This window comes from Cnephaeus nilssonii (genome assembly GCF_951640355.1).
Source record: "Cnephaeus nilssonii genome assembly, chromosome: 8".
Classification (NCBI taxonomy): domain Eukaryota; kingdom Metazoa; phylum Chordata; class Mammalia; order Chiroptera; family Vespertilionidae; genus Cnephaeus; species Cnephaeus nilssonii.
Window position 1 is genome coordinate 93,352,065 of NC_137079.1, and position 27,962 is coordinate 93,380,026.

General features: G+C 41.5%; 1 protein-coding gene across 5 annotated transcripts in view; it reads right to left on the reverse strand.

Annotated features, from left to right (window-relative positions):
* ZC3H13 (zinc finger CCCH-type containing 13) overlaps positions 1–27,962 on the reverse strand; it is a 144,205-nt gene that overhangs the window by 41,607 nt on the left and 74,636 nt on the right. For all 5 annotated transcript variants that reach the window (XM_079778873.1, XM_079778876.1, XM_079778875.1 and 2 more), the window contains exon 10: positions 26,742–27,206. In XM_079778873.1, coding sequence (XP_079634999.1) covers positions 26,742–27,206 — 465 coding nt within the window. The remainder of the gene's footprint in view (positions 1–26,741; positions 27,207–27,962) is intronic.

The window sequence follows — 27,962 nt, forward strand, 5'->3', positions numbered from 1 at the left end:
TGGTCATAGTAGCCTTATTTGTAATACCAAAAACTGGAAAGGACCCAAATGACTTTCAATGGGTGCCTGGTTAAAACAGTGGCACATCCAAACCATGGGATACTACAATAAGGAACAAACTATTGACACATGAACCTCAAGGAAATTATACTGAATGAAAAAGCCAATTTCAACAGGATACTTGCAGCATGATTCCATTTATGTAACATTTGTGAAATAACAATTATATGATAGAGGCCATAGTGGTTGCCAGGGATTAGGGGCAAGGGATTTAGGCTGTGGCTATAAGGGGATAACACAGGGAGTTTTGTGATGATAAAGTTGAGTATCTAGATTGTGGTGATGGTAATGCAAGGTTACATAGCTACTAAGGAAAACAGTAGAGGCTCCTAAAAAAACTAAAAATAGAATTATCATATGATCCAGAAATTCCACTGCTGGGTATATGTCCACAGGAACTGAAATCAGGATTTGGAAGAGATATCTGAACTCCCATGTTCATTACAACATTATTCACAACCAGAGGCCTGGTGCATGAAATTAGTGCACTGGTGGAAGGGGGGTTGTCCCTCAGCCCAGCCTGCACCCTCTTCAATCTGGGACACCCCTCTCACAATCCGGGACTGCTGGCTCCCAACTGCTCACCTGCCTGCCAGCCTGATCACCCCCTAACCACTCCCCTGCCAGCCTGATCGATGCCTAACTGCTCCCCTGCCTTCCCGATTGCCCCCAACTGCCGGCCCGGGCACCCCTAACTGCCCTCCCCTGCCAGCCCGGTCCCCCCAACTACCCTCCCCTGCAGGCCTAGTCGCTCCTAACTGCCCTCCCCTGCAGGCCTGGTCGCCCCTGACTGCCCTCCCATGCCGGCCTGGTCGCCCCTAACTGCCCTCCCCTGCTGGCCTGATCGCCCACAACTACCTTCCCCTGTTGGCCATCTTGTGGTGGCCATCTTTGACCACACTGGGGCGACCATCTTGTGCAAGGGCGTGAGGGTCAATTTGCATATTACCTCTTTATTATATAGGATAGCCAAGAAATGGAAGCAACCTAAAGAAAATGTGGTATATATACAATGGAATATTATTCAGCCTTAAATAAAAAGAAAATCCTGCCATTGGCGACAACATGAATGAACCTGGTGGACATTATGCTTAGTAAGATAAGCCAGACACAGAAAGACAAATACCACATTATACCACTTATATGTAAAATCTAAAATAGTCAAACTCATAGAAGCAGTGAGCAGAATAGTGGTTGCCAAGGACTGGAGGGAAGGGAAACAGGGAGGTATTAGTCAAAGGGTACAAAATTTCAGTTGTACAGGATGATGAGTCCTAGATATCTACTGTATGTTATAGTGCCTATAGTTAGTAATAATGTATCAGAAACTACAAAATCTGGTAAAGAAAGAGAGTAGATCTTATGTTAAGTATTCTCATTATACACATCTATACTAATAAAAGCCTAGGTGGCCCTCATGTGCGACATCATCATAAGATGGCCACCACAAGATGGCCAACTGCACAGTGGAGGCGGGGCCTGGATGTCGCTCCAGGTAGTGAGGGCTGGAAGTCCCGCGGCTCTGCTGGTGCAGAGGAGGCCAGTCCCAGCGTCTCCGCTGCCTTGCACAGAGGAGGCAGGTCGCGGCAGGGGAGGGCAGTTGTGGGGAGTCGGGCCAGCAGGGGAGGGCAGTTGTGGGCAGTTGGGCCTGTAGGGGAGGGCAGTTGTGGGTGATCAGGCCGGCAGGGGAGGAGGGTTGGGAGCAATCGGGACGACAGAGGAGGGCAGTTGGGGGCGATTGGGCTGGAAGGGGAACAGTTAGGCGTCAATCAGGCTGGCAGGGGAGCGATTAGGGGGCGATCAGGCTGGCAGGCAGAAGTGGTTAGGGGAAATCAGGCAGGCAGGCAGGCGAGTGGTTAGGAGCCAGCAGTTCCAGATTGTGAGAGGGATGTCTGACTGCCGGTTTAGGTCCAATCCCACAGGGCCTAAATTGGCAGTCGGACATCCCCCGAGGGGTCCCAGATAAAAAAGGGTGCAGGATGGGCTGAGGACACCCCCCTCCATGCACGAATTTCGTGCACCAGGCCACTAGTCCTATATAATAAAAGGCTAATATGTAAATCCACCGAAAGGCAGAACAAGTGGCCGCTATGATGAGCACTGACCACTAGGGACAGACACTCAATGCAGGAGCTGCCCCCCTGGTGGTCAGTGTGCTCCCACAGGGGGAGTGCCACTCAGCCAGAAGCCGGGCTCACAGCTGGCGAGCACAGCAGTGGTGGCCTCTTCTGCCTCCGCAGCAGCGCTAAGGGTATCCAACTGCCAGCATAGGCCTACTCCCTCTGGGCCTCTAGTCTATATACATAAAAGCCCAGCGACCAGCGTGGCCAGAATGACCGGTGGCTATGACATGCACTGCAGCAGCCAACCAGCCTGACCCGGGCCCTGATCGCCCCCTCCCCAGCTGGCCCAGCTCCCAACTGCCTGCGGCCCTCCACCCAGCCGGCCAACCACACACGGCCCCTCCCTCTGGCCGGCCCCACCCCCAATTGGCCCCCAACACTCTGATTGAGGGCAGGGCCGGCTGGCCAACCACCTGTGGCGCCTTCCCCTGGCCGGCCTGATGGGCCTCCATCAGGGCAGGCTGGCCGGACCCCACCTGTGCACAAATTCATGCCCGGGCCTCTGGTATACCAATAATAAAACAATAAAGAGAGCAGGATGAAATATTTTTGCAGGTGACAATTATGTTTATGGCACAGATTATGGTATATACGTATCTCAAAACTCATCAAGTTGTATACATTAAATGTGTATAGCTTTCTGTATGTCAATCATACCCCAATAAAATAGTTTTTTAAAAAAGTTCCTGTAGCCAAACACACACACACACACACCTTACACATAACAGGCTTTAGGAGCACTGAACAAATTATAGCATAATTCTAAATACTGGAAGAGAGTATTTTAATAATCAAAATATTTATAAAGAACCTACGCTAATAAAAGAGAAATATTAACATTGACCATTACGTCACAATGCCCACCAACCAATCAGGAGTGAATATGCAAATTAACCTGACAAAGATGGTGCCCCCCCCCCCCCCCAGCTGCTCCGGGCCTCTGGGCAGCACACATGCAGGCGCAGAGCGGCCGGGCGGGGTGGGATACCTGCTATGAAGGGGGAGGCGGGGGGGCGGAGGGAGATACAGGAGCGGCGCTCCAGCTGGAGCAAAGACTGAAGGTGGCGGCCAGAGCGAAGGCCTGGGTCCCAGGTGCTGGAGGAAAACCGGTGCCGGCAGCCAGGGGAGGGAAGGCCTATTGCATGAATCTTCGTGCAATGGGCCTCTAGTATTTTAATAATTAAAGACCAAAAAGAAGAAATTAAAAACATAGTTTAAAATACTACATAAAATCTCTGGGAATGAACAGGTTAAATGTTTGATTAAATGGCACTAAGAGAAAATGAGTAAAAAAAGATTACATCTGAGAATACAACCCAGAGAACAAAAGACAGACAAAAAGATGAAAAATTTGAAAGGAGAGTTAGGAGTATAAAAGATACAAGGCAAGATTCAAAATGTGTCTAACATATGTCTGTCTAACTATATACTGTTTGGAGTAATTTAAAACAAAAAGATACAGAAAGCTTGAAAGTCGTATCAAACAAATACTAACCAAAAGAAATTGGTCGAGTGACATCAGAGAAATGGCAGTGTGAGAGGTTCCACTGGTCTATTCCCACTGAAGTTACAACAATTTGAACAGCTATAATTCATCAAAGGATTCCCTGCTCAATGCACAAATACATTTGAGAGATCCATGCATTGAAAATCTGAAGGTGGGCAAGTAGGTTAGAGTAGAGAAAGAGGGAAGGGAGAAGAGTAGAGACAGGTGTCAAGGACACAGCAAGGAGCTCATTGTGGGTAACGGAAGTGGAGAGAAATCAGGTTGCTGTCTGCACTCCCTACAGCCCAGAGGAGCAGAGATACAATGAGGCGAGCATTTAAAAAAAAAATTATATTTCTTTATTGATTTCAGAGAGGAAGGAAGAGGGAGAGAGAGATAAAAGCATCAATAATGAGAGAGAATCATTGATCGGCTGACTCCTGCACTCCCCGCACTGAGAATCGAGCCCACAACCCTGGCATGTGCCCTTGGCCAGAATCGAACCTGGAACCCTTCAGTTCGCAGGCCGATGCTTTATCCACTGAGCCAAACTGTCTAAGGCTGAGGTGAGCATTCTTATAGGAGTAGTTGGTACGTGCTGTGGCTAACCCCAGTGAGCTGGGCAGAGATGAAGGACAGAGGTGTAGCTGTGGTTGTCAGGTGGTTGCCACTGGCAGCAAAGGTCTTGCAGTTGTCATTATTGGGAGGAGAACAAACCCACAAAAGCACCAACCAGCCTCTCCCAGCTTACCCTCCCCCCACCCATCATGGTTGGACTGCTGGCAGTGTTTGGTTGCAGGGACAGCACTGGGATTTCCCCAGCTTTGAACCCCATTGCTACCACATTCCCCCACAGGAACCATGCCCTGAGACGGAAGGAACTTTGTCACAGAGGAGATGCTCACCTCCCCAGGTAATACAGGGCATTTTCTACCACCCCACAGAGATCAGAGAAGCCAGGCAGTGCAAGAGAAACTAAAATAAATAAATAAATAAATAAAACCAATGAACCCAAAAAAATTCTGGACATGAAAAACTCAATAAACTAGAAGAAGAATGAACTAGTGAGCTTAGGAAACAGCTGAACAGATGGAGGATAGAAATCTAGAAATGACACACATGAAAGAAGAGAAATACTTTGAGATTAAAAAAAAGAAAAGAAGAAAACTCTACAAGAAAAATGTGACTTCATCAGAAAGAGCAATATATGAATAAGGTATAGTGGAAGAGAGGGAGAAGGAAACAGAGATCCAATTCAAGCTAATAGTTAATGAGAACTTCCCAAATCAGTTGTACAGGATGATGTAGTGTCAAGCTAGATCCTTGAATCCAAGAAGCAAACAGACACCTAATTATCCCAATCCAAAAGGCCTTTTTAAAAAGCACATTAAATTAAAACTGTCAAAAATTAATGACAAAGTAAGAATTCTCAAGGCAGCCAGAAAAAAGAAGTTGGTAATCTATAAAGAAAATCCCAGTAGATTATCATCAAATTTTCAGCAGAAATCCTATAAGCGTGGCAAGAGTAGTGGTATAAAATATAAAATCTACTGAAAAACAGAAATTACCAGTCAAAAATAACATATCCAGCAAAGTTATTCTTTCAATATGAAGGAGAAATTAAAACTTTTCCTGACATATATAAAAAGGAAATTTACCACTACAAGACCTCCATTATAGAAAATATTGAAGATGCTTAACCTCTGAAACAAAAAGGACAAAAGAATATAAAACTTTGAGTAAGATATCTAATAGACAAATAAAAGCAAGATATTGCCACCCATTTTCAGAATAGGGTATTATACTCTTAAATATAAAAGTTAAAGAAGGTAAAAGTATTAAAAAAGATAGAAAACAATAGCTTCTGCATTCAGAAATGAATGCACAGGGATACTTTGTGACACCACAAAATATAAAGGGGAGAGCGTAAAGGTCTGAATTTGCAAAGGTGAAGAAAGGATGCATTCAAAAGGAAAAGGACTTATATTTATATATAAAGCTTTCTTTTGCACAAATCTAACGGTAACTAGAAAAACAATCCAGAACTGAGACACATAACATAAAAAAGAAAAAACAGAGGAAAAAAATTATAAATACCACCAAACTAAAACAACAGATAGAAACACAAGGGAAAAGAAACAATGGAAACACAGAGTTACCAGAAAACTAAAGATAAAATGGCTATACGAAATCATCCTATGTAATAAAAGTCTAATATGCTAAGTGTCTGGTCGTCCATTCAACCAATCAAAATATATGCTAATGATATGCTAAGGCCGCTCAACCACTCCCTATGATGTGCCCCAACTACCAGGGGACAGACAGTCGACCGGCTGACCAGTTGCTATGACATGCACTGACTACCAGGGGCAGTCAACCGGTTGACCAGTTGCTATGATGTGCACCAACTACCAGGAATCAGACAGTTTGACCGGTAGGTTAGCTTGCTGCTGGGGTCTGACTGATCAGGACTGAGCGAGATGAGCCGGACAGGTCCTGGAGCCCTCCTGCGTCCCTCCCCGGACCTAATTGTGCACCAGTGGTGTTCCTTGGTCTGGCCTGTGCCCTCTTGCAATCTGGGGTAAGGTCTGAGGGATCCACAAATTACCTGAAAGATGGGGAAATGTGTAGCTAGCAATGGACATACTTTGAATAAAGCATTTTTTATGTTTCTCTTGAAATTATCATGTCTTCTTTGATTACAAAATCCGCTATTATTAACCGGTACACCTAATTTATCTGACAAAACAGATTTCAAGATAAAATAGGTAACAAGTGAGATATTATAATGATAAAGGGGACAAATTGGGCCTGTCTGATACCAGAGCCATGTTTGGCTTTGTCATGGGTTTAATTGGGTTCCTTTCTCCCCCTCTTCAAAATATCCATGTTGAATTTGGAGTCAATCTCAGAATGCAACCTGATTTGGAGATAGGGTCATTACATGGTCATTAGGGTGGGTCCTAATATAATATGACTGGTGTCCTTATACAAAAGGGAAATCTGGATCTAGACGCTCACAGAAGGAAAGACTGTGTGAAGACATGGAGAAGATGGCGTCTACCTACCAAGGACAAGGCCCTAGAACAGATCCTTCCTCATGGCCTCAGGAGGAGCCAGCCCTGCTGAACCTTTGATCTTGGACTTGCAGCCTCCAGAGCTGGGAGACAATGCACTTGTGATGTTGAAGCCCCCAGCTCATGGTCCTTTGTTCTGATAGCCCCAGACCACGAGTGCAAGTCCCCAAGCCCTGCAGCGCCCATCAGAAGGGTGAAAGGGGTTGTGATAAGGGCAGCAAATGAGTCCTCTCATCTCCACATGAGCATCGTCTGGAACTCTGCATGGCTCTGATAACCTGTCCTGTCATCCCCACTTAGTCCTGGATGCTCAGAGCTGAGGCCCAGAGAGGTTAATGCCTCCCTAAAAGTTGCACAGCTGGCAAGCAGGAGTTTCTTGGCTCTCTCTACAGTGTGCTCTCATGTGGTTGCCCCAAAGGATTTGACACACTCACCATACCTGTTGCCCTCCCTGCCCTGGGGTGACCCTAAAATTCTACCAAGAGCTCAGCGAGTCCTGGGAAGGAAATGCCAATAAAACAAAAAACAAACAAAAAACAACACCCCCCCTCAAAAAGAACCACAACACTTCTCAATATATATGTACCCAATCAGGGAGCACCAAAATATGTAAAGCAACTAATACAGAACTGAAAGGAAAAACTGACAAACCACAATTACTGTATAGTAGGAAACCTAAATAGCTCATTGACAGCTTGGATAGCCAAACAGAAAATCAATGAGGAAATTTTGGCCTTAAATGACACATTAAACCAAGTGGACATAATCAACATTTCAGAGCCTTTTATCCTAGGACATTATAACCTAGAGGCCCAGTGCATGAATTTGTGCATGGGTAGGGTCCGGCTGCCCGCCCCATATCGGGGTGAGGGGGGCCAATCGGGGGTGGGACCAGCTGGGGGGAGTTATTAGTGTCAAAGATCTTTGCGGGGTGTATACACGTTTGCTATTGGCTTTTGGATGAGTTGAAGCTTCAAAGGCGCTTTAGTGTCAGGGACACTTACAGCTTCCGTTTCTAAGCCTCTCCCTAGACAGGTAATGCGGTTTAGTTCCCCGCTGACAAACCCTATAAAGAGCAGCCACGGTGTGATATAGCTGCCTTCTTTGGTAGTAAGCAGTGGAGAGAGAACGCAGGAAGATCGTGGTTGTGCTGGGCACCTCTCCTGGACACCTGACTGACGATCCAGACTGTGAGCAGTTTTCCTCCTGATCACTCGTCATTCAGGTTCCTGGTCTATGAAGGCTGGAGAGCATTTACTTACTTAGAATCAACTGAAGGTCACACTTCAGTGATCAGGGTTGGGGGGCCGATTGGGAGTGGGGCCAGCAAGGGGGAGGGGCCTCAGGTGGTTGGCTGGCCAGCTCAGCCCCCGGTTGGGTCGGTTGGCTGCCACAGTGCACATCATAGCCACTGGTCGTTCCACCATTTGGTTGCTTGGCTTTTATATATATAGACTAGAGGCCTGGTGCACAAAATTCGTGAACAGGGATGAGGGGGTCCCTTAGCCCAGCCTGCACCCTCCACAATCCGGGACCTCTCTGGGATGTCTGACTGCCAGATCGGGCTTAAACTGGATATCCCTCTCACAATCCGGGACCGCTGGCTCCTAACTGCTTGCCTGCCTGCCTGATCGTTCCTAACTGCTCACTTGCCTGCCTGATTGCCTCTAACTGCCTCTGCCTTGGCCCCCACCACCACGGCTTCATCAGGAAGGATGTCCAGAATGACGTCTGGAAGGTTGTTTTGGCTGTCCGGTCTAATTAGAATATTACGCTTTTATTATTATTGATTCTTCTCTATAGCACATGGAACATTCTCAAGGATAGACCATTTGATGGAATACAAAGCTAGTTTCAACAAATTTAAGAAGACTGAAATCATACCAAGCATATATTCTGTGACTTTGAAATTGGAAATCCACTGAAAAAGGAAAGTAAAACCAAATATGTAGAGATAGAAGAACAAGCTACTAAACAATGACTGGGTCGAAGAAGAAATAAAATGAGAGATCAAATAATAATACGACACATCAAAACTTTTGGAATGCAAAATTGGTAGTTAAGAGGTTCATATCATTACAGTTCTATCTTAAGAAACAAAAATCCCCAAATAAACAACCTAACATTACATCTTGAAGAACTGGAAAAAGAACAAATGCAGCCCAAAGTCAGCAGAAGGAAGGAAATAATAAAAAGTAGAACAGAACTGAATGAAATAGAGGAAAAAAAAAAAAAAAAAAAGACTGGCCCCCAAAATATTAATGTAGCAAAGAGCTGGTTCGTTAAATAAATTAATAAAATTGACAACCACTTGGCTAGAATCACTAAGAAAAAAAGAGAAAAGACCCAGATAAATAAAATTAGAGAAAAGGAGCGAAAAAAAGGTAGCAGAGTAAGTGGAAACTCACAGACATGTTCCCAGTATCAAACTGGAAAAAATCCCCAAAAGAATCATCCTAAATAATCAGCTGAAGACTTGCTGGAGAGAACCCTGATAACCTAGGACAGAAACTGGAGACTAGTGGGAAGGACAGAGGAGTGAAAGGGTTGGCTGGGCTCCCACAGGCAGCAGCTAAAGTTCCAGAGAGATAATCTCAGCTGTGGGGGTTTGCCACTGAGAACTCTGGGGTCTAATCCCCAAGCTAGCCCCCACCCCCACCCCAACCCAGAGCACTAGTGTTGAGAAATGTGGCCACATAACATCAGGCTGTGAAAAACAGCAGGGTTGCTAACTGCCAGGGAGAGACAGCTGGAAGTGTAGGCACCCTCTTAAAGGGCCAACATAGAATATTTTGAGTGCAGCCACTCACCTTGGGCTCCAGAAGAGGTAGGGAAGAGTGGACTGGAGCTGTATAAACATAGGCCAAGGCTGGGGTATCTGGGGTTAGAGCTTGGAAGGCAGACAGCTTGGTTTCCTGTGCTGAGTCATTCTCTCATGCTGTGGGGGCCATCTTTCTCAGGCAAACCTTTGCTATCCTGTTGTTTTTGCCTGAGGGGAAGACAGTCGACCACGCTAATGGAAAATCCCTTGCCCTACCCTGTGGAGTTTCTGAAGTCTATTAAGAGACTGAGAATAACAATTAGCCTCCAGGCAGAAGCAATTGTCCCACCTTGTTGGAAAACCTCACCCCAACTGTAGGTGATTGAGACTGCTCCAGACTGAATCAAATCAGTCTGTAGGCAGAGGCGGTTCTCTGGAAGCTTTGAGTCTTTGCCTGATATAATTAGTCAGAAACAGCAGTTTGGGTACCCATACACCATCCAGGACTGCTCAGCAAGGCAAAAGCCAGTGGGACCGCAAGTACCTAGAGCTGATATCTCTGGGACCAGCTCTATGGGGGAAGTACAGGGTCAACCAAAATGTAAGAATCAAGGCAGACCCAGCTTCTGGGCTAAGCAAATACTATGACCAACTATCTGGCAACAAACTGGACAACTTGAGCAAAATGGACAAATTTCCAGAAACATACAATCTTGCAGAATTCAATCAGGAAGAATGAGAAAACCTGAGACCAATAACAACTGATGAAATTGAAACAGTTATTAAAAAACTTCCAGCAAACAAAGTCCTAGACCAAATAGATTTATAGGTAAATTTCAACAAACATTCAAAAAAGAACTAACACCCATCCTCTTCAAACTATTCCAAAAAATCTAAGAGGAAGGAACACTTCCAAGCTCTTTTTATGAAGCAAGCATTATCCTAATTCCAAAACCAGGTAAAGACACTACAAAGAAAGAAAATTACAGGCCAATATCACTGAGACAATAGATGCTAAAATCCTCAACAAAATGTTAGCAAACTGGATCAAGCAATATATTAAAAAGCTCATACACCATGATCAGGTGGTATTTGTTCCAGGGATGCAAGGCTGGTACAATATTTGCAAATCAATAAATGTGATGCATCACAAACAAATTGAAAGATGAAACCACATGATCATATCAATACAAAAAAAGCATTTGACAAAATCCAGCATCCATTTTTGATAAAAACTCAGTAAAGTGGGAATACAGGGATCATACCTCAACATAATAAAGATCATATATGATAAACCTACAGCCAACATCATACTCAATGGGCAAAAAGACTAGGATGTCGTCTGCTTTCAGCACTTTTATTCAACACTAGGGGCCTGTTGCAGGAAGATTCCTGCAAAAATAGGGCTTCCGGCGGGCTTCCCTCCCGCCACCGCCACCTCTCCCGCCCCCCCGCGCTTTCCCTACCGCTTCTGCCCCCTAACCCCCACCCTCTGCGCTTTCCCTCCCGCAGCCGCCACCCCCCCGCGCTTTCCCTCTCACCACCGCTGCCCCGCACTTTCCCTCCCGCAGCCGCCACCCCCCCGCGCTTTCCCTCTCACCACCGCTGCCCCGCACTTTCCCTCCCGCCGCTGCCCAGTGCTTTCCCTTCCCTCCCACTGTCTCTGCCCCCCACACCACGCTTTCCCTCCCGCAGCCTCCGCCCCCGCTGCGCTTTCCTTCCTGCCACCACTGCCCCGTGCTTTCCCTTCCGCTGCTGCCCTGCACTTTTCAGCTGCCGCCACAGCCTGCCCACCCCGCCCGCGCTTTCCCTCCCGCAGCCGCCTTGCTTTCCGCTTTCCCTCCCTCTTCCTTCTATGCTGTCTTCAGTCTTCACTCCTCCCTCCCTCAGCGTATGCAAATTAACTGCCATCTTTGTTGGGTTAATTTGCATACTTGCTCTGATTGGCTGTGGGCGTAGTGAAGGTACGGTCAATTAGCATTTTCCTCTTTTATTAGTGTAGATAGTACTGGAAGTCCTAGCCACAGCAATCAGCAACAAGAAGAGATAAAAGGCATCCAATCTGGAAAGGAGCAAGTAAAACTGTCATTATTCACAGATGACATATTCTACATAGAAAACCTTAAAGACGCCACCAGGAAACTACTAGACTTAATAAATGAATTCAGCAAGATAGCAGTATACAAAAACAATATCCAGCAATCAATGGCATTTTTATACACCAATAATGAACTGTCAGAATGAGAAACTAAAAAAAAAAAAAAAAAAAAAAAAAAAAAAAAAATCCCATTTACTATTGCAACAGCAAGAACAAAAAGACTCCTAGGAATAAACTTAATTAGGAGGTAAAAGACATGTACTTGGAAAATTATAGGTCATTGGCAAAAAAAATAGAGGAAGATACAAACAAATTGGAGCATATACCATGTTCATGGATTGGAAGAATTAACATCATTAAAATGTCTAAACTACGCAAAGCAATCTATAGATTCAATGTATCCCCTATTAAAATATCAATGGCATAATTCACAGAGCTAGAACAAATATTCCAAATATTTATATGGAATCATAAAAGACTCTGAGTAGCTGCAGCAATCTTGAGAAAGAAGAAGAAAGAAAGTAGGAAGGATCACAATACAGGATATCAACTATACAACAAAGCCATTATTACCTAAACAGCCTGATACTGACACAAGAACAGTCATATACACCAATTAGTAGCTCGGTGCACAAATTCGTGCACATTGAAAGGAAATTAATTAGAAGAAATATTTTAATATTGGGCTCCCTTCTCTCTGGTTCCAGGGTGCATCACCTGAGAACCGCCGCTGCCAAGTCACTACAGCTCGGCATGTCCTACGTTGAGCATCTGCCCTCTGGTGGTCAGTAAGTGTTATAGGTACCAGAGGGTCAGATGGTCTACTTAGCCTTTTATATATATACTAGAGGCCCCGTGCATGAAAATTCGCACACTCGGGGGTGGGGGGGTTGGGGGGGGTCTTTCAGCCCAGCCTGCACCCTCTCACAATCTGGGACCCCTCGGGTAGGGTCCCTAGGCCTGACCTGAGATCAGGGCCTATCGAGGCTTTCCTTCCCCGGGCTGCAGGCAGCTGGCCCCACTCCAGCCGCTGCCACTGCTTGCCATCTATGCAGCGCTGCCCCCTCGCTCCTGCCACTGGTGCCCTCCTTCTGCAGGTGACAGGCTGGGGTGCAATGGCTTAGCTGGCCTGGGCCTCCCTCTTTCTTTGCTGGGGAGGGGGGTCAGCCCAGCAAGGGGCCATCTGCCTACCTGATCTCCCCTAACCACTGGCTGCCTATCTGATCTCCCCTAACCACTTGCCTGGCTACCTGATCACCCCTAACCACTGGCCTGCCTACCCAATCTCCCATAACCACTTGCCTGCCTACCTGATCACCCTAACTGCTGGTCTGCCTACCTGATCACCTTTAACACCTCTGCCTGCCTGCCTGATTGCCCCTTACCACTTGCTTGGGGGCAGGACCAGCACTGACTACCGGTTGGTCAGCCTCCGGTCATTACGAACCAGGGTTTTTATATATTAGGACTAGTAGATGGATCAGAATGGAAAATCCAGAAATTGTCCCACACCATTATGTTTAATAAACATTTGACAAAGGAAGTAAGAACATACAATGGAGTAAAGACAGTGTCTTCAACAAATGGTGCTGGGAATACTGGACAGAAAAATGCAGAAAGATGAAACTAACAATATCCACAAATCAATAAATGTGATACATCATATAAACAAATTGAGAGACAAAAATCACATAATCATATCAAAAGTATTTGACAAAGTCCAATATCCTTTTCTGATAAAAATGCTCAGCAAAGTGGGAATAGAAGGATCATACCTCAACATAATAAAAGCCTTTTATGACAACATCATACTCAATGGGCAAAAACTTAAACCATTTCCCTTAAGAACAAGACAGGGGTGCCCGCTTTCACCACTCCTGTTCAACATAGTACTAGAAGTGCTAGCCAATGCAATAAAAAAGAAGAAGAAATAAAAGGCGTCCAAATTGGAAAAGAAGTAAAATTGTCATTATTCACAGATGACAGCTCGAATGATACTGTACACAGAAAACACTAAAGAATCCATCAAAAAAATTATTAGACTTAATACATGAATTTGGTAATGTAGCAGGATACACAATTAATGCCAAGAAATCGATGGCATTTTTATACACCAACAGTGAACTTACAGAAAGATTAAAAAAACAATTGCATTTACCATTGCACAAAAAAAATTAAGATACTTAGTAATAAACTTAACTAAGGAGGTAAAAGACCTCTACTCAGAAAACTAGAGGATGTTGAAAAAAAAAGATAGAGGAAGAAAGAACATACAGAAAAAAGAACATACCGTGTTCATGGGTTGGTAGAATCAACATCATCAAAATATCCATACTATCCAAAGCAATCTATAAATTCAATGCACTCCCCATTAAAATACCAACGGCATATTTCACAGACCTAGAAAGAACTCTCCAAAAATTCATCTGGAATAAAAAGACCCCGAATAGCTGCAGCAATCCTGAGAAAGAAGAACAAAGTAGGTGGGATCTCAATACCAGATATCAAGCTGTATTACAAAGCCACTGTTCTCCAAACTGCATGGTACTTGCACAAGAACAAACATATAGATCAATGGAATAGAATAGAGAACCCAGAAATTGAGCCGAACCACTATGTTCAATTAATATTTGACAAAGGAGGCAAGAACATACAATGGAGTCAAGACAGTCTCTTTAATAAATGGTTTTGGGAAAATTGGACAGATACATGCAAAAAATGAAACTAGACCATCAACTTACACCATACACATAAATAAACTCAAAATTGATAAAGGACTAAATGTAAGACGGGAAATCATAAAAATACTAGAGGAATCCAAAGGAAACAAAATCTGAGACATATGCTGAAGCAATTTCTTCACCGATACAGCTCCTAGGGCATTGGAAATTAAAGAGAAAATAAACAAATGTGACTACATCAAAATAAAAAGGTTTTGCACAGCAAAAGAAACCATCAACAAAGCAACAAGAAAGCCCACTGCATGGGAGAACATATTTGCCAATGTTATCACCGATAAGGGTTTAATCTCCAAAATTTACAGGGAACTCATACAACTTAACAAAAGGAAGATAAACAATCCAATCAAAAAATGGGCAACGGACCTAAATAGATACTTTTTGAAAGAAGACATAAGGAAGACCAAGAGACATATGAAAACATGCTCAAAGTCACTAATCATCTGAGAAATGCAAATCAAAATGACAGTGCGGTACCATCTCACACCTGTCAGAATGGCAATCATCAACAAATCAATAAATGACAAGTGCTGGTGAGGATGCAGAAAAAAAGGAACCCTCGTGCACTGCTGGTGGGAATGCAGACTGGTGCAGCCACTGTGGAGAACAGTATGGAGTTTCCTCAAAAAACTAAAATGGAACTCCCATTTGACCCAGTGATCCCATTTCTAGGAATATATCCCAAGAAACTAGAAACACCAATCAGAAAGGATATATGCACCCCTATGTTCATAGCAGCACAATTCACCATAGCTACGATTTGGAAACAGCCTAAATGCTCATCAGCAGAAAAATGGATTAAAAAACTGTGGTACATCTACACAATGGAATACTATGCTGCTGTAAAAAGGAAGGAACTCCTACCATTTGCAACTGCATGGATGGAGCTGGAGAGCATTATGCTAAGTGAAATAAGTCAGTCAGAGAAAGATAAATATCACATGATCTCACTCATTTGTGGAATATAATGAACAACATAAACTGATGAACAAAAACAGATCCAGAGACAGAGAAACATCGATCAGATGCTCAAACCTGAGGGAAGGTAGGGGAGGGTGGGGGTAAGGGAGAGAGATCAACCAAGAGACTTGTATGCATGCATATAAGCATAACCAATGGATACAGACAACAGAGTGTGAGGGTGAGGGCAGGATTGGGGGTTGGGGGGCAATGGGGTAATTTGTAATACCTTAATAAAAAAAAAAAAAGATGAAACTCGATTACTAATTTACACCATACACAAGAATAAACTCAAGGTGGATAAAAGACTTAAATGTAAGGCATGAAACCATAAAAATTTTAGAAGAAAACATAGGCAGTAAAATTTGAGACCTCTCTTGTAGCAGTATGTTTGCAGATACATCTCTTAGAAGAGCTCCTTTATTTTCTCTGCAAAGGAAACTAAGGAGAAAATAAACAAATGGGACTATATCAAAATTGAAAGCTTCTGCACAGCAAAAGAATGCACCGTCAAATTGAAAAGGGAACCCAGTGAATGGAAGAACATACACTGAGTGGCCAGATTATTATGATCTCTGAACACATAATAATCTGGCCACTCAGTGTGTATCCTATATAATAAAAGGCCAATAGCAAATTGTCCCCTTGAATAGCAGGCAGGCCGGCCAACCGTGCATGTCCCCTCTCCCTGGCCAGACTGGCTGGACCCCACCCATGAACAAATTCATGCACCGGGCCTCTAACACACACACACACACACACACACACACACACACACACACACACACAGAGTGGCCAGATTGTTATGCATTCAGAGATCATAATAATCTGGCCACTCAGTGTATTTGCCAATGACACATTTGATAAGGGCTTAATATGCAAAATATATAAAGTAACAAATATATATATATATATATAAACATATATATAAAGTAACAAGATATATATATAAAGTATACAGCTCAACAAAAGGAAGACAAATAATCCAATTAAGAAATGGGCAGAAGCCCTGAATAGACATTTCTCCAAAGAGGACATACAAATGGCCAAGAGACACAAGAAAAGATGCTCAAACTCAATAATCATCAGAGAAATGCAAATTAAAACCACAATGAGATATCACCTCACACCTGTCAGAATGGCTATCATAAAAAAATTAACAAACAAAAAGTGCTGGCAAGGATGTGGAGAAAAGGGAACACTAATTCACTACTGTGGGGATGAAGGTTGGTGCAGCCACTATGTAAAACAGTATGGAGTTTCCTCAAAAAATTGGAAATGGAACCCAGTGATCCCACTTCTGGGAGTATAACCTAACAACCCCAAAACATCAATCAGAAAGAATATATGATCCCCTATGTTCATAGCAGCATATTTACAATAGCTAAGATTTGGAAACAGCTCAAGTGCCCATCAGTAGATGAATGGATAAAAAAGCTTTACGACATTTACACTATGGAATACCATGCAGTTGTAAAAAAAAAAAAAAAAGATCTCTTACCCTTTGGGACAGCATGGATAGACCTGGAAAATATTATCTAAGTGAATTAAAACAATCTGAGAAAGAAAAATATCACACGATCTCACTTATTTGTGGAATCTAATGAACAAAATGAAGTGACCAAGGAAATAAGACCCGAAGCAGGGAGGCATGGAACACACCGATATACCTCAATGTGGCATTATGGGGATGAGAAGAGATAAACCAAAGAACTTATATAATTATATGCATAGCTCATGGATAAGGGCAATATGGTAGTGAAGTCCTGGAGGGATGGGGGTGGGTATGGGCTGGTGGGTATGGAGGTGTGGGAGATATCTGTAATACTATCAATAATCAAAAATATATTTAAAAAGGAAAAAAAAAATTAAGCCTAAAGAAAAAACACACAAAACAAAATTAGAAACAACATGAAAGTTACGCCAGATAGTACAGAAATACAAAGATTATACAAGAATACTATGAAAGACTATATGCCACCAAATTCAATAACCTAGAAGAAGTGGATGAGTTATTAGAAATATATAACATTCCTAGACTGAATCATGAAGAACTGAAAAATCTAAGGAAAATGAAACAGCAATCAGAAACTATCCAACAAGTAGAAATCCAGGATTAAAGGGCTTCACTAGTGAATTCTACCAAACATTCAAAGAAGACTTACTACAGAACCTTCACAAACTTCACCAAAAAATTGGAGAAGAGGCAATATTTGTTAACACATTTTATGAGGCCAACATTACCCTGGTACCAAAACCTGGCAAGAATATCACACAAAAAGATAACTACAGACCAGTATTTCTGACAAATACAGATGCAAAAGTCCTAAACAAAATACTAGCAAATCGAATAAAACAATACATTAAAAAGATAATACATCATGAACAAGTAAAGTTCATTCCAAGGTCACAAGGATGGTTCAACATATGCAAACCAATCAATGTGATACATCACATCACCAAAATAAAAGATAGAAATCATATGATCATATTAATTAGATGCAGGAAAAACATTTGACAGGATACAACACCCACTTTATAATTGAAATACTCAATAAAATGGGTATGGGAAGAAAGTACCTCAAGATAATAAAGGCCATATATGACAAAATTCAGCTAATATCATACTCAATGGTGAAAAACTGAAAAGTTTTCCTGTAAGATCAAGTACAACACAAGAATGCCCACTCTTACCACTGTTATTCAATAGAATACTAGAAGTCCTAGCCAGAGCAATCAGGTCAGAGAAAGAAATAAAAGGCAGGCAAGATCGGGAATAAAAAAGGAAAAGTGTCACTTTTTGAAAATGAGAGGATTCTTTATATTGAAAACCCTAAAGACTCATCTAAAAAACTATTAGAAACAATAAACAAATACGGTAAAGTTGCAGGATACAAAATCAATGTACAAATATCAATTGTGTTTTTATATACTAACAATGACATTTTAGAAAAAGAAATGAAAAATAATTCCTTTTGTAATTGCAACAAAAAAAGATTAAAATATCTAGAAAAAAACCTTTAAAAAGGATGTTAGCCCTGGACCATTTGGCTCCGTGGATAGAATGTCGGCCTGTAGACTGAAGGGTCCCAAGTTCGATTCAGGTCAAGGGCACATTCAGGCCAAGGTTTCGGGCTTGATCCCCAATAGGGGGTGTTCAGGAGGCAGCCAATCAATGATTCTCTCTCATCAATGATGCTTTTATCTTTCTCTCTCCCTTCCTCTCTGAAATCAATAAAAAGAAAAAAAGATGATGTTAAATTTTATGAATCCAACCTTAAAGGCAATGGAAGCACAACAAAGAATAAGTCAATGGGACTATATCAAATTAAAAAGTTTCTTTTTAAAAAAAATGTATTTTATTGATTTTTTACAGAGAGGAAGGGAGAGGAATAGAGAGTGAGAAACATCGATGAGAGAGAAACATCGATCAGCTGCCCTCCTGCACACCCCCACTGGGGATGTGCCCTTGACTGGAATCGAACCTGGGACCCTTCAGTCCGCAGGCCGAGGCTCCATCCACTGAGCCAAACCGGTGAGGGCTAAAAAGTTTCTTCACAGCAAAAGAAACCTTCAACAAAACAATAAGGAAACCAACAAAATGGTAGAAGATATTTGCTAACATATCAGATAAGGGGTTAATATCCCAAATATATAAAGAACTTACATACTTCAACAAGAAAAATACAAACAATCCAATTAATAAATGGGAAGAGGACCTGAACAGATACTTCTCTCAATAAGACATACAAAAAGATGTTCAACTTCTCTATCTATTAGGGAAATGCAAATCAAAACTACAATGAGCCCTAATTGGTTTGGCTCAGTGGATAGAATGTTGGCCTACAGACTGAAGGGACCCCGGTTTGATTCGAATCAAGGGCACATTCCAGGGTTGTGGGCTCAATCCCCAGTAGGGGGCGTGCAGGAGGCAGCCAATCAATGAGTCTCTCTCATCATTGATGTTTCTCTCTCTCTCTCTCCCTCTCTCTTCCTCTCTGAAGTCAATATGTATATATATTTTAAAAAAGAACAAAAACCTACAATGAGCCAGCCAGCACGGCTCAGTGGTTGAGTGTCAACCTATGAACCAGGAGGTCACAGTTTGATTGCTGGTCAGGGCACCTGCCTGGGTTGTGGGCTTGATCCTCAGCATGGGGCATACAGGAGGAAAACAATCAATGATTTTCTCTCCCTCTTTCTTCCTCTCTAGAATCAACAAAACTATATAAAAAAAATACTACAATTAGTTACCACTACATACTCATTAGAATGGCTATTAGCAACAAGACAAGTAATAAACAAATGCTGGAGAGGTTGTGGAGAAAAAGGTACCCTTATTCACTGCTGGTGGGAATGCAAACTAGTATAGTCACTATGGAAAACAATATGGAGGTTCCTCAAAAAATTTAGAATAGACCCGGCAATCCCTATTCTGGGTATCTACCTGAAAAATTTGAAAACATTTATTTGCAAAGATATATGCAACTCTATGTTCATTACACCATTATTCACGGTGTACAAGTCATGGAAACTACCAAAGTGTACTCTGACAGATGATTAGATAAAGAAGAGTTTGTACATATATATACAATGAAATACTACTCAACCAGTAAGAAAAGATAAAATACTGCCTTCTGCGACAACATGGATAGATTTTGAGAATATCATGCTAAGTGAAATAAGTCAGATGGAAAAAATAAAAAACCATGATTTCACTCATATGTAGGATATAAAACTGAAACCAACCAATGAACAAGAAAGATTAACAGACAAACAAAAACTCACAGACACAGACATGGACATAGTATGGTGGCTACCTGAGTAAAAGGAAGGTGGGGGGAAGTAGTAAAAGATAAAGGATATAAAATATATGATGATGGAAATATATTTGACTTTGGGTGGTAAACACACAATGCAATATATAGATGTTAGATTATAGAATTGTACAGTTGAAACCTATATGATTAACCAGTGTTACCCCAATAATTTAATTTAAAAAAGTAATGGATCAAATTATACACATTCACAATGATAGTGCAATGTTAGATAAAGCACACTAAAAAAAATTTAAGTGTAGATTTGAAAGCATAGTTAACAAACCGCATCCAACTATTAAAAGCATACAAAGAACATTTATAAAAACAGACTGCTACACCACAAAATAAATCTTAACAAATACAACTGCTAAAGATATGACTTTAGAAAGTATAGTATTCTCTGACAATAATTAAAACTGGGGGAGGACATGATAAAATTTAAAATCTTATTTCTATATAACTCATGAGTCCAAGAAAAAAATTGCATTAAAACTTAGAAAGTATTTAGAATGTTTATGAATATAAATAACACACATTTCACAACAAAGTAAAAAATAAGAGAAGTTAATAAAATTGAACAAATTAGATACAAAGGTAAATTAGGATAACCAAAGATTAGTTCTTTAAAAAGACTCAAAATGGACAAACCTCTGGAAAGATGGAGCAAGAAAAAGAAAAGGGAACATAATTGTTAGGTCTGATAGAGTAATTGAAGGGACACCTTCTCCCCTGGGATCTGACCTTTAGACCACTTCACAGTGGACATTCCCTTTTGCTTAGACCACATTCCGCTTACTAAGACCATTATCTTTCCCCTTAGGACCCACCCAGAGAATTCTCTGCCCAGAAAAAGCCTGCCTAGAGTCTTTTAAAATCTGGCACCATTTTTGGGGCTCAGCCCATCTGTTATCCAGATGACCTAACAAATTCATAATTCTTCTTTTTTTTTTGAATATATTTTATTGATTTTTTACAGAGAGGAAGGGAGAGGGATAGAGAGCTAGAAACATCGATGAGAGAGAATCATCGACCAGCTGCCTCCTGCACACCCCCTACCAGGGATGTGCCCGCAGCCAATGTACATGCCCTTGACCGGAATCGAACCTGGGACCTTTCACTCCGCAGACCGACGCTCTATCCATTGAGCCAAACCGGTTTCGGCCAAATTCATAATTCTTTACCCCCTTTGGCCTCATGCGTTCCTCCTTCCGTGACCCTAACAATTATTACAGATTTAAAAAAGGAATTTAGAATCAGCTTTGTATTGATTGGCAGGCAGCATGGGCAAGGGCCACCCACATTGTAATCTATCTATATAAAAGGCTAATATGCTAAGTGTCTTTGCCACCTTCCTACCAGTTGCTATGAGGACTTGCTTTATATCCAGGTGGAAACACTTTACACTGTAACCAAATGTCTGTGAAGCATTTTCCCATGCCTCATCTCATTTGATCCTCACAGAAGTCCTGGAGATAGGAGACTCGGTGGAATTCTATTTTCTTTTCATTAGTCGGAAAACGGAGACTAGAAAGCTTAGAAACTTGACCCGACTGAAAAGAAGTAAGAAATGGTGGACCTTGAAAATGACTTCAGGTTTTCTCACTGCGCAGAATATAGTCAAACACTGCTGCAGTTAAATATTTGTTCTCCCTGCGTGATCTACAATAATAATCTGCTTCGTGTTGATATTTACTGCTGTGTTGCTGACAATTACATGAAAGAGAAGTTGGGGTGCTTCACTGGGCTGGAAAAAGTTTAGCTAAATCAGAAAGCAGGTCTAATTAAGCAAGTTTATCCTATACATATATACACTGAGTGGCCAGATTATTATGATCTCTGAACGCATAATAATCTGGGCCACTATATATTAGAGGCCCGGTGCATGAGTGGGATCTGGCTAGCCTGGCCAGGGGGAGGGGACATGGGTGGTTGGCCGGCTGGCCTGCTGGTCGAACTCTTGGTCGAGGGGACAATTGCATATTAGCCTTTTATTATATAGGATATACACTGAGTGGTCAGATTATTATTTGTTCATAGATCATAATAATCTGGCCACTCAGTGTATATAAAAGGCTAAGTTGACTTGTTTATGCACGATACATATAAAGCTCTCGCTGGTGCCAATCGCATGCGTGTGTTTCTATTTGTCATTGTTGATCGTGAATTTGGTTGACACTTCTATTATGAAGGGCGAATAGCGATATTAAAATATTTCTTCCAATTAATTTCCTTTTAATGTGCACAACTTCATGCACTGGGCCACTAGTTTGCAATAAATTACAAAAAGCTCTACTTGGGTATTAATAAATGGTAAAATCTCTACCTGGGGGTTGGCGGGGAGAGGGGAAAGAAACAGCTTTGTATAAAAACTTAAAAACAATTTCCTCGAAAAATGTAACTTAATACACTGCTTCAAGAAAAAACAGAAATCTATAATTACTACAATAATCTAAATATTTAACTCTTAGAGAATGTCAATTAGTAGTAAAAGCTCTAAACACCAGAAAAATAATAAACAAGGTTTAACAGAGAAATGTTATCAAATTGTCAAAGAACAGATATCATCTACAAATTGTGCCAGAGAAGAGAAAAAAAGAAGCAACACTTTTAATGACTAGTATAACTTTGATCCCTAATCCAAAGAAGGACAATACAATAAAACAAACTGCAGTAAGTGGTATTGTAGAACTGGTTCACACTCGCTTGAAAGAGTCAATTGTGCACATCTCTTCCCAATTCCACATCAAGTGACATGTTAGTGAGTCAGGTTGTTTTCCTGAGCAAGAACTGGGGAAAGGGTTTTTCTGGACAAGAACTGGGGAAAGGGTGATTTCTTTCCCCAGTTCTTGTCCAGATGGATTAGAAGAATGAAGACAAGACAAAAGGTGGTAGATGAAAAGGGTGGAAATTTATTGGAAGCAAATACAGACTCCATGTAGGGAGGAGATCCCAAGGGGGGTAACCCACTAAGCTCCTTTTTTCTAAGGTTTATCTTTGTCTTTTCACACTATCTTCCAATTGGTAGAATATCAGTTTCAAAGCCTAAAGCCCGCATGGTGCGCCCCTCTTTTTCTCCCCCTTCAATGGTAGAATACTCTATCTCCTGTGAAAATCTGTTTTCCTCTTTCTCCCATTTGTCAGCATTTCTCTTTCCTCTGTGAAAGTTTGTTTCCTTTTTCTCCCCATACCCTGTGGCTTTTCCCTATCTTCTATGAATGGATGTTTTCCTTTCCCCTTATCCTTTGGCACCTCTTTTTCTTTTTCTCTATGAATATATGCCTTTTGGCAGCTCCCAAGCCCTTACCTATGCAGTCCCCCCATGGATGCTCTTTATTCCTAAAACTCCTTAAACCTGCCAATTTTATCCCTAAAACTCCTTTGCTATGGCAGGAGTATTTATACCATGGTATTGGTAAAAGCTACAAGTGAGGACTTTTTTTCTGAAGTGTTAGTTATAAATATTTACCATAAATAAAAACACTAATTTTATGCCAATCTCAATTAAAACCATGGAAATTTAAAAGAAAATTAAAGTTTAATAAACCTATTCTAAAACTTAAAAAAAATTTTTTAAATGCCATTTATCTTAGTAATTTAAGCATAGTTCTAAATTTAAAAAAATTAACATAGGTAACAAAGCTAAAGAGACATACTCTATGAACTTCTCAAGATACAGAAAAATCAGTCATGATAAAAGATGTTAGCTAAAATGGGAAAATTAATTAGGAGACATCTTTAACACAATAAAAAGCATCTGCTAAAAAAAAAAAATCTATAAACACCAAGCTTTCCTTCCGATATATCAACATGATAAAAAGTGTCTGTCAGGCCAAAAACAAAGAAGAGAATGCACCTGTATGAGGTAGTCTATGGCTAAACCTCACCTTGGTAACACCTCGGGAAACTGTACTGTGAATGTTTTTGTGTCATTTTTTTTTTTTTTTTTGCTTTTGTTGCTGGCAAATGGATGATTAGCACAATTTTAAATAATAAAGAGTGCTATTGTTGCTAAGGGTGTAAAAGAAAATATGATCACAGGCAATTGAAGAGGTAGAAAAACTGTAGTTGAATTGGGTAAACAAAAAGCAGTTAGCCAGTGACAGCATTTCGGAGACAGTGATACGTGAAAAACCGAAAATGCTGTTACTGACCTCCTGAAAGACACTTCTGGAATGAATGCTGAAAGTGACTTAACCTTTTGCACTCGGATGTCGAGTGTGACTCGACACGGTTAGCATTAGAATAAAGGAATCGAGAAAAAAGCAAGCGAGTGCAAAGGGTTAAGGATAGTAGGGGATGGTTCAATAAATTTAAGAAAAGAAGTGCTGTACTGTATCTAACTAAGGTTAAATCAGGAAATCATTGGGGGGTCTTGAATGAATTAATTCCATTTACTTTATTTCTAATGGGAAAATATGATTTGGTTTTCAAACAAATCACTTGTCAAACAGCTTTCTGGAATGAATTAAATTAGAGAACTGAGATACCACTGTGTATTACAAAAGCTGCCCAGCAGGTTATTGACAGTAAGTAAGTAAAAACCAGAAAAGAAGAGTCAAATTGGTCTGTTCCCAGACATAGATGTTTAAGATCATCTAATTAGCTCTACAAGGAAAATAAAGCAATATCACAATGTAAGATTAAAATACAAATTTTAATTATCATTTCCATATACACGCAATAAGCGTAAGAAAATGAAATGCTTTTGAAGACATCAGTTAGTGACACCTATACATAGTTATTCATTTAAGCACTGTTCCAAAAAAAGGATTGAAACATCTAAATATCCACCAATGTAGGGTTTATTACTTTTACCAGAGACCCGGTGCACAAAATTCGTCCACGAATAGGGTCCCTAGGCCTGGGGAGCAATCACAGCCGATTTGGTTCCCCACTTCCCCCTTCCCTCACCACCTGCGCACCGGCACCACGCAGTTCCCCCTGCCTCCTTCTTCCCTCACTCCCTCAGTGCCCGGCCATTGCCACTGATCGCCCACCATGTTCTGCACCACCCCCTGGTGGTCACACGTCATAGCGAGCAATCGAATCTGTTTTGGGCCTGAGGGGACACTTTGAATATTAGCCTTTTATATATATACTAGTAGCCCATTTGCAGGAAGAATCCTGCAAGCGGCCGCTGCTGCCGCTGTTGCGGCTGCTGCGCCTGCACCCCCGCGCCGCGCCGCTGCCACCCGCCCCGCTCCACCTGGGCTTTCCCTATGGCAGCCACCTTGCTTTCCGCTTTTCCTCCCTCTTCCTTCTAAGTTGTCTTCAGTCTTCACTCCTCCTTCCCTCAGCGTATGCAAATTAACCGCCATCTTTGTTGGGTAATTTGCATACTCACCCTGATTGGCTGGTGGGCGTGGCCTGGGTGTAGCGAAGGTGCGGTCAATTTGCATATTACCACTTTATTAGGACTAGAGGCCCGGTGCACGAAATTTGTGCACTGGGGTGGGGGGTTCCCTCAGCCCAGCCCACACCCTCTCCAATCCGGGACATCTCTCTCACAATTCGGGATGACTGGCTCCTAACTGCTCACCTGCCTGCCTGCCTGATCGCCCCTAATTACTCCCCCCCCCCCCCCCCCCCGCCAGCCTGGTCGCCCCTTACTCCTCCCTGCCACCTGCTGGCCTGGTTGCCCCACACAGCCTGTTTGGTTGCGATAGTCACTTAGGCTTTTATTATTATAGATATACTATATAGATAGATGGTCTATCCTATTAAATAAACACTATGCACCAGAAAAAGACAGTGGCTGTTTACCAAATTGAGTAATATGGAATTATTTCCAATATATTTTTAAAGTGAAAACAGTAGGGTATAGAGCAGTATATAGTCAGTTGTTTTTTTTTAAATAAAAGGGTATATTTTATTTACATTTGTGAAATGTAAATAAAAAAGCAAAGGGCTAAGAAAACCCAAGACAACTATGAAGAAGAAGGTGAGGGGCCTTCAGCTTAATGTGAAGCTGTAATATTGACCAACAGAGACCAACAGACCAATGAAAAGAATGAGTAATCAGGCTGAGCAGCAGTGTTTTGGGGAAGGGAGAAAGGATGGTGGAAGAAGACAAAGTTAATTCATTCCAAGCAGTTTGGAGATAGTCAAATACATCTTAGTTAGTAGTTTTATGATAAGACAAATGCTTTTTTAGGGAAAGATTAGAAAAATGGCTCAAAATCCTGATATGTGATGATCTGAGGTGTTTTGAAGCAAGTACAAATACTGAAGAATACACAAATTAGTCATTTCTGACACCACCAATTTTGAAAGCCCACCATTTAATCCTATTTTAATGATTATTTTGAAATGAAATGTAGTATAGAAATTATTTCCTTTTCCCTTTTTTTCTCCTGAGAGCAATTTTCTTAGTGTTTCACATTAATCGAGATTTTAGGCATGATATAATTCAAACTGGGGGTCTAGTTCAGGCCCAACTTACCTTTTGCTACTTTAGCTCACAATTCCTATTCAGAGTTAAGAGTTAATTAACTGAAAATTACTTTGACAAAATAATGACAATAGATGTAGAAATAATATATTTAGAAATCTTAGGAGATTTAATAATTTCTATATAAATATACAAGATACAGTTAACTGACAAGTCAGAAATCTTACCCTTTTCAGGTAACTCAGGACCTCTTCCCCTACTTCTGCCCATCCGGTCATTCCTAATTTCACCTCGAGACTCACTTCTGGAATCATTCCTTAATTCAGTACGAGAACTTTCTTCTCTCAAATGGTTTCTGCCATAACTTCGGGATTCTTCTGGATATGCATCCTCCTTTCGATGAGCATCTCGACTTTCACGGTCCCTGTAGTCATGGGCATCACGAGTAGACCGAGAATCTCTGGGATCACGGCTCTCCTTGTTATCTCTGCTATACTCTCTCATCTCCCTGGAGTCCCGAATGTCTCTGGAGTCTCTTAGCTCCCTCCGGTCTCTAGTATCTCTGGCATCTCTTCGATCCCGAACATCTCGAGGTTCTCTGTCTTCTCTGTGGTCTCTAGAAGAGCTCTGATCCTGTTCATACTCTCGTTCATCTCTTGTGTCCTTTTCTCTATCCCTTTTGCCTCTAGTCTCTGTAATGCAATTTTGGAAATAAAAAACCCCAATATATTTAATATGGAGCTTTAAAAATTTTATTACAATGGTAATTCATGTTCTTTGAAGAAAATAAAAGGAGAAAATATGGTCAAGTAAGAAAATTAAATCCATCCAAAGTTAAAATTCCAAAGGTAATTTTTACTAATGCTTAGATAATTGTTTTTTATTGAATAAACTCTAAAGATCTTCCCCTGCCCCAATTTACCCATACTTCTTTATTTTTTTTTAAAAATAAATTTTATTGATTTTTTCCAGAGAGGAATAGAGAGTTAGAAACATCGAAGAGAGAAACATCGATCAGCTGCCTCCTGAACACTCCCTACTGGTTATGTGCCCGCAACCAAGGTACATGCCCTTGATTGGAATTGAACCTGGGACCCTTGAGTCTGCAGGCCAATGCTCTATCCACTGAACCAAACCAGTTAAGGTCATACTTATTTCTTAAACAATTGAAACAAATAAATTGATCTCATATAATTGGTGGCTTACTTTTAAGAAATCACTTGGAAATGCAGAGGCACACAGTGACTTTAATCATCTCTACCAAATATTAGGTCAGATTAGACCACACGTGACCACCTCAAATGGCATTAAAGACTTTATAGTGGCCTACAGTGAATAAGCTGGATGGCAAAGGCAAGGATTTGATATGTCTCCATCCCTTCTTGTAAACATCTATTACTTCTAGTCCTCTTCCAATATCAACTGGCCTAAAAAATGTTCACTTAATA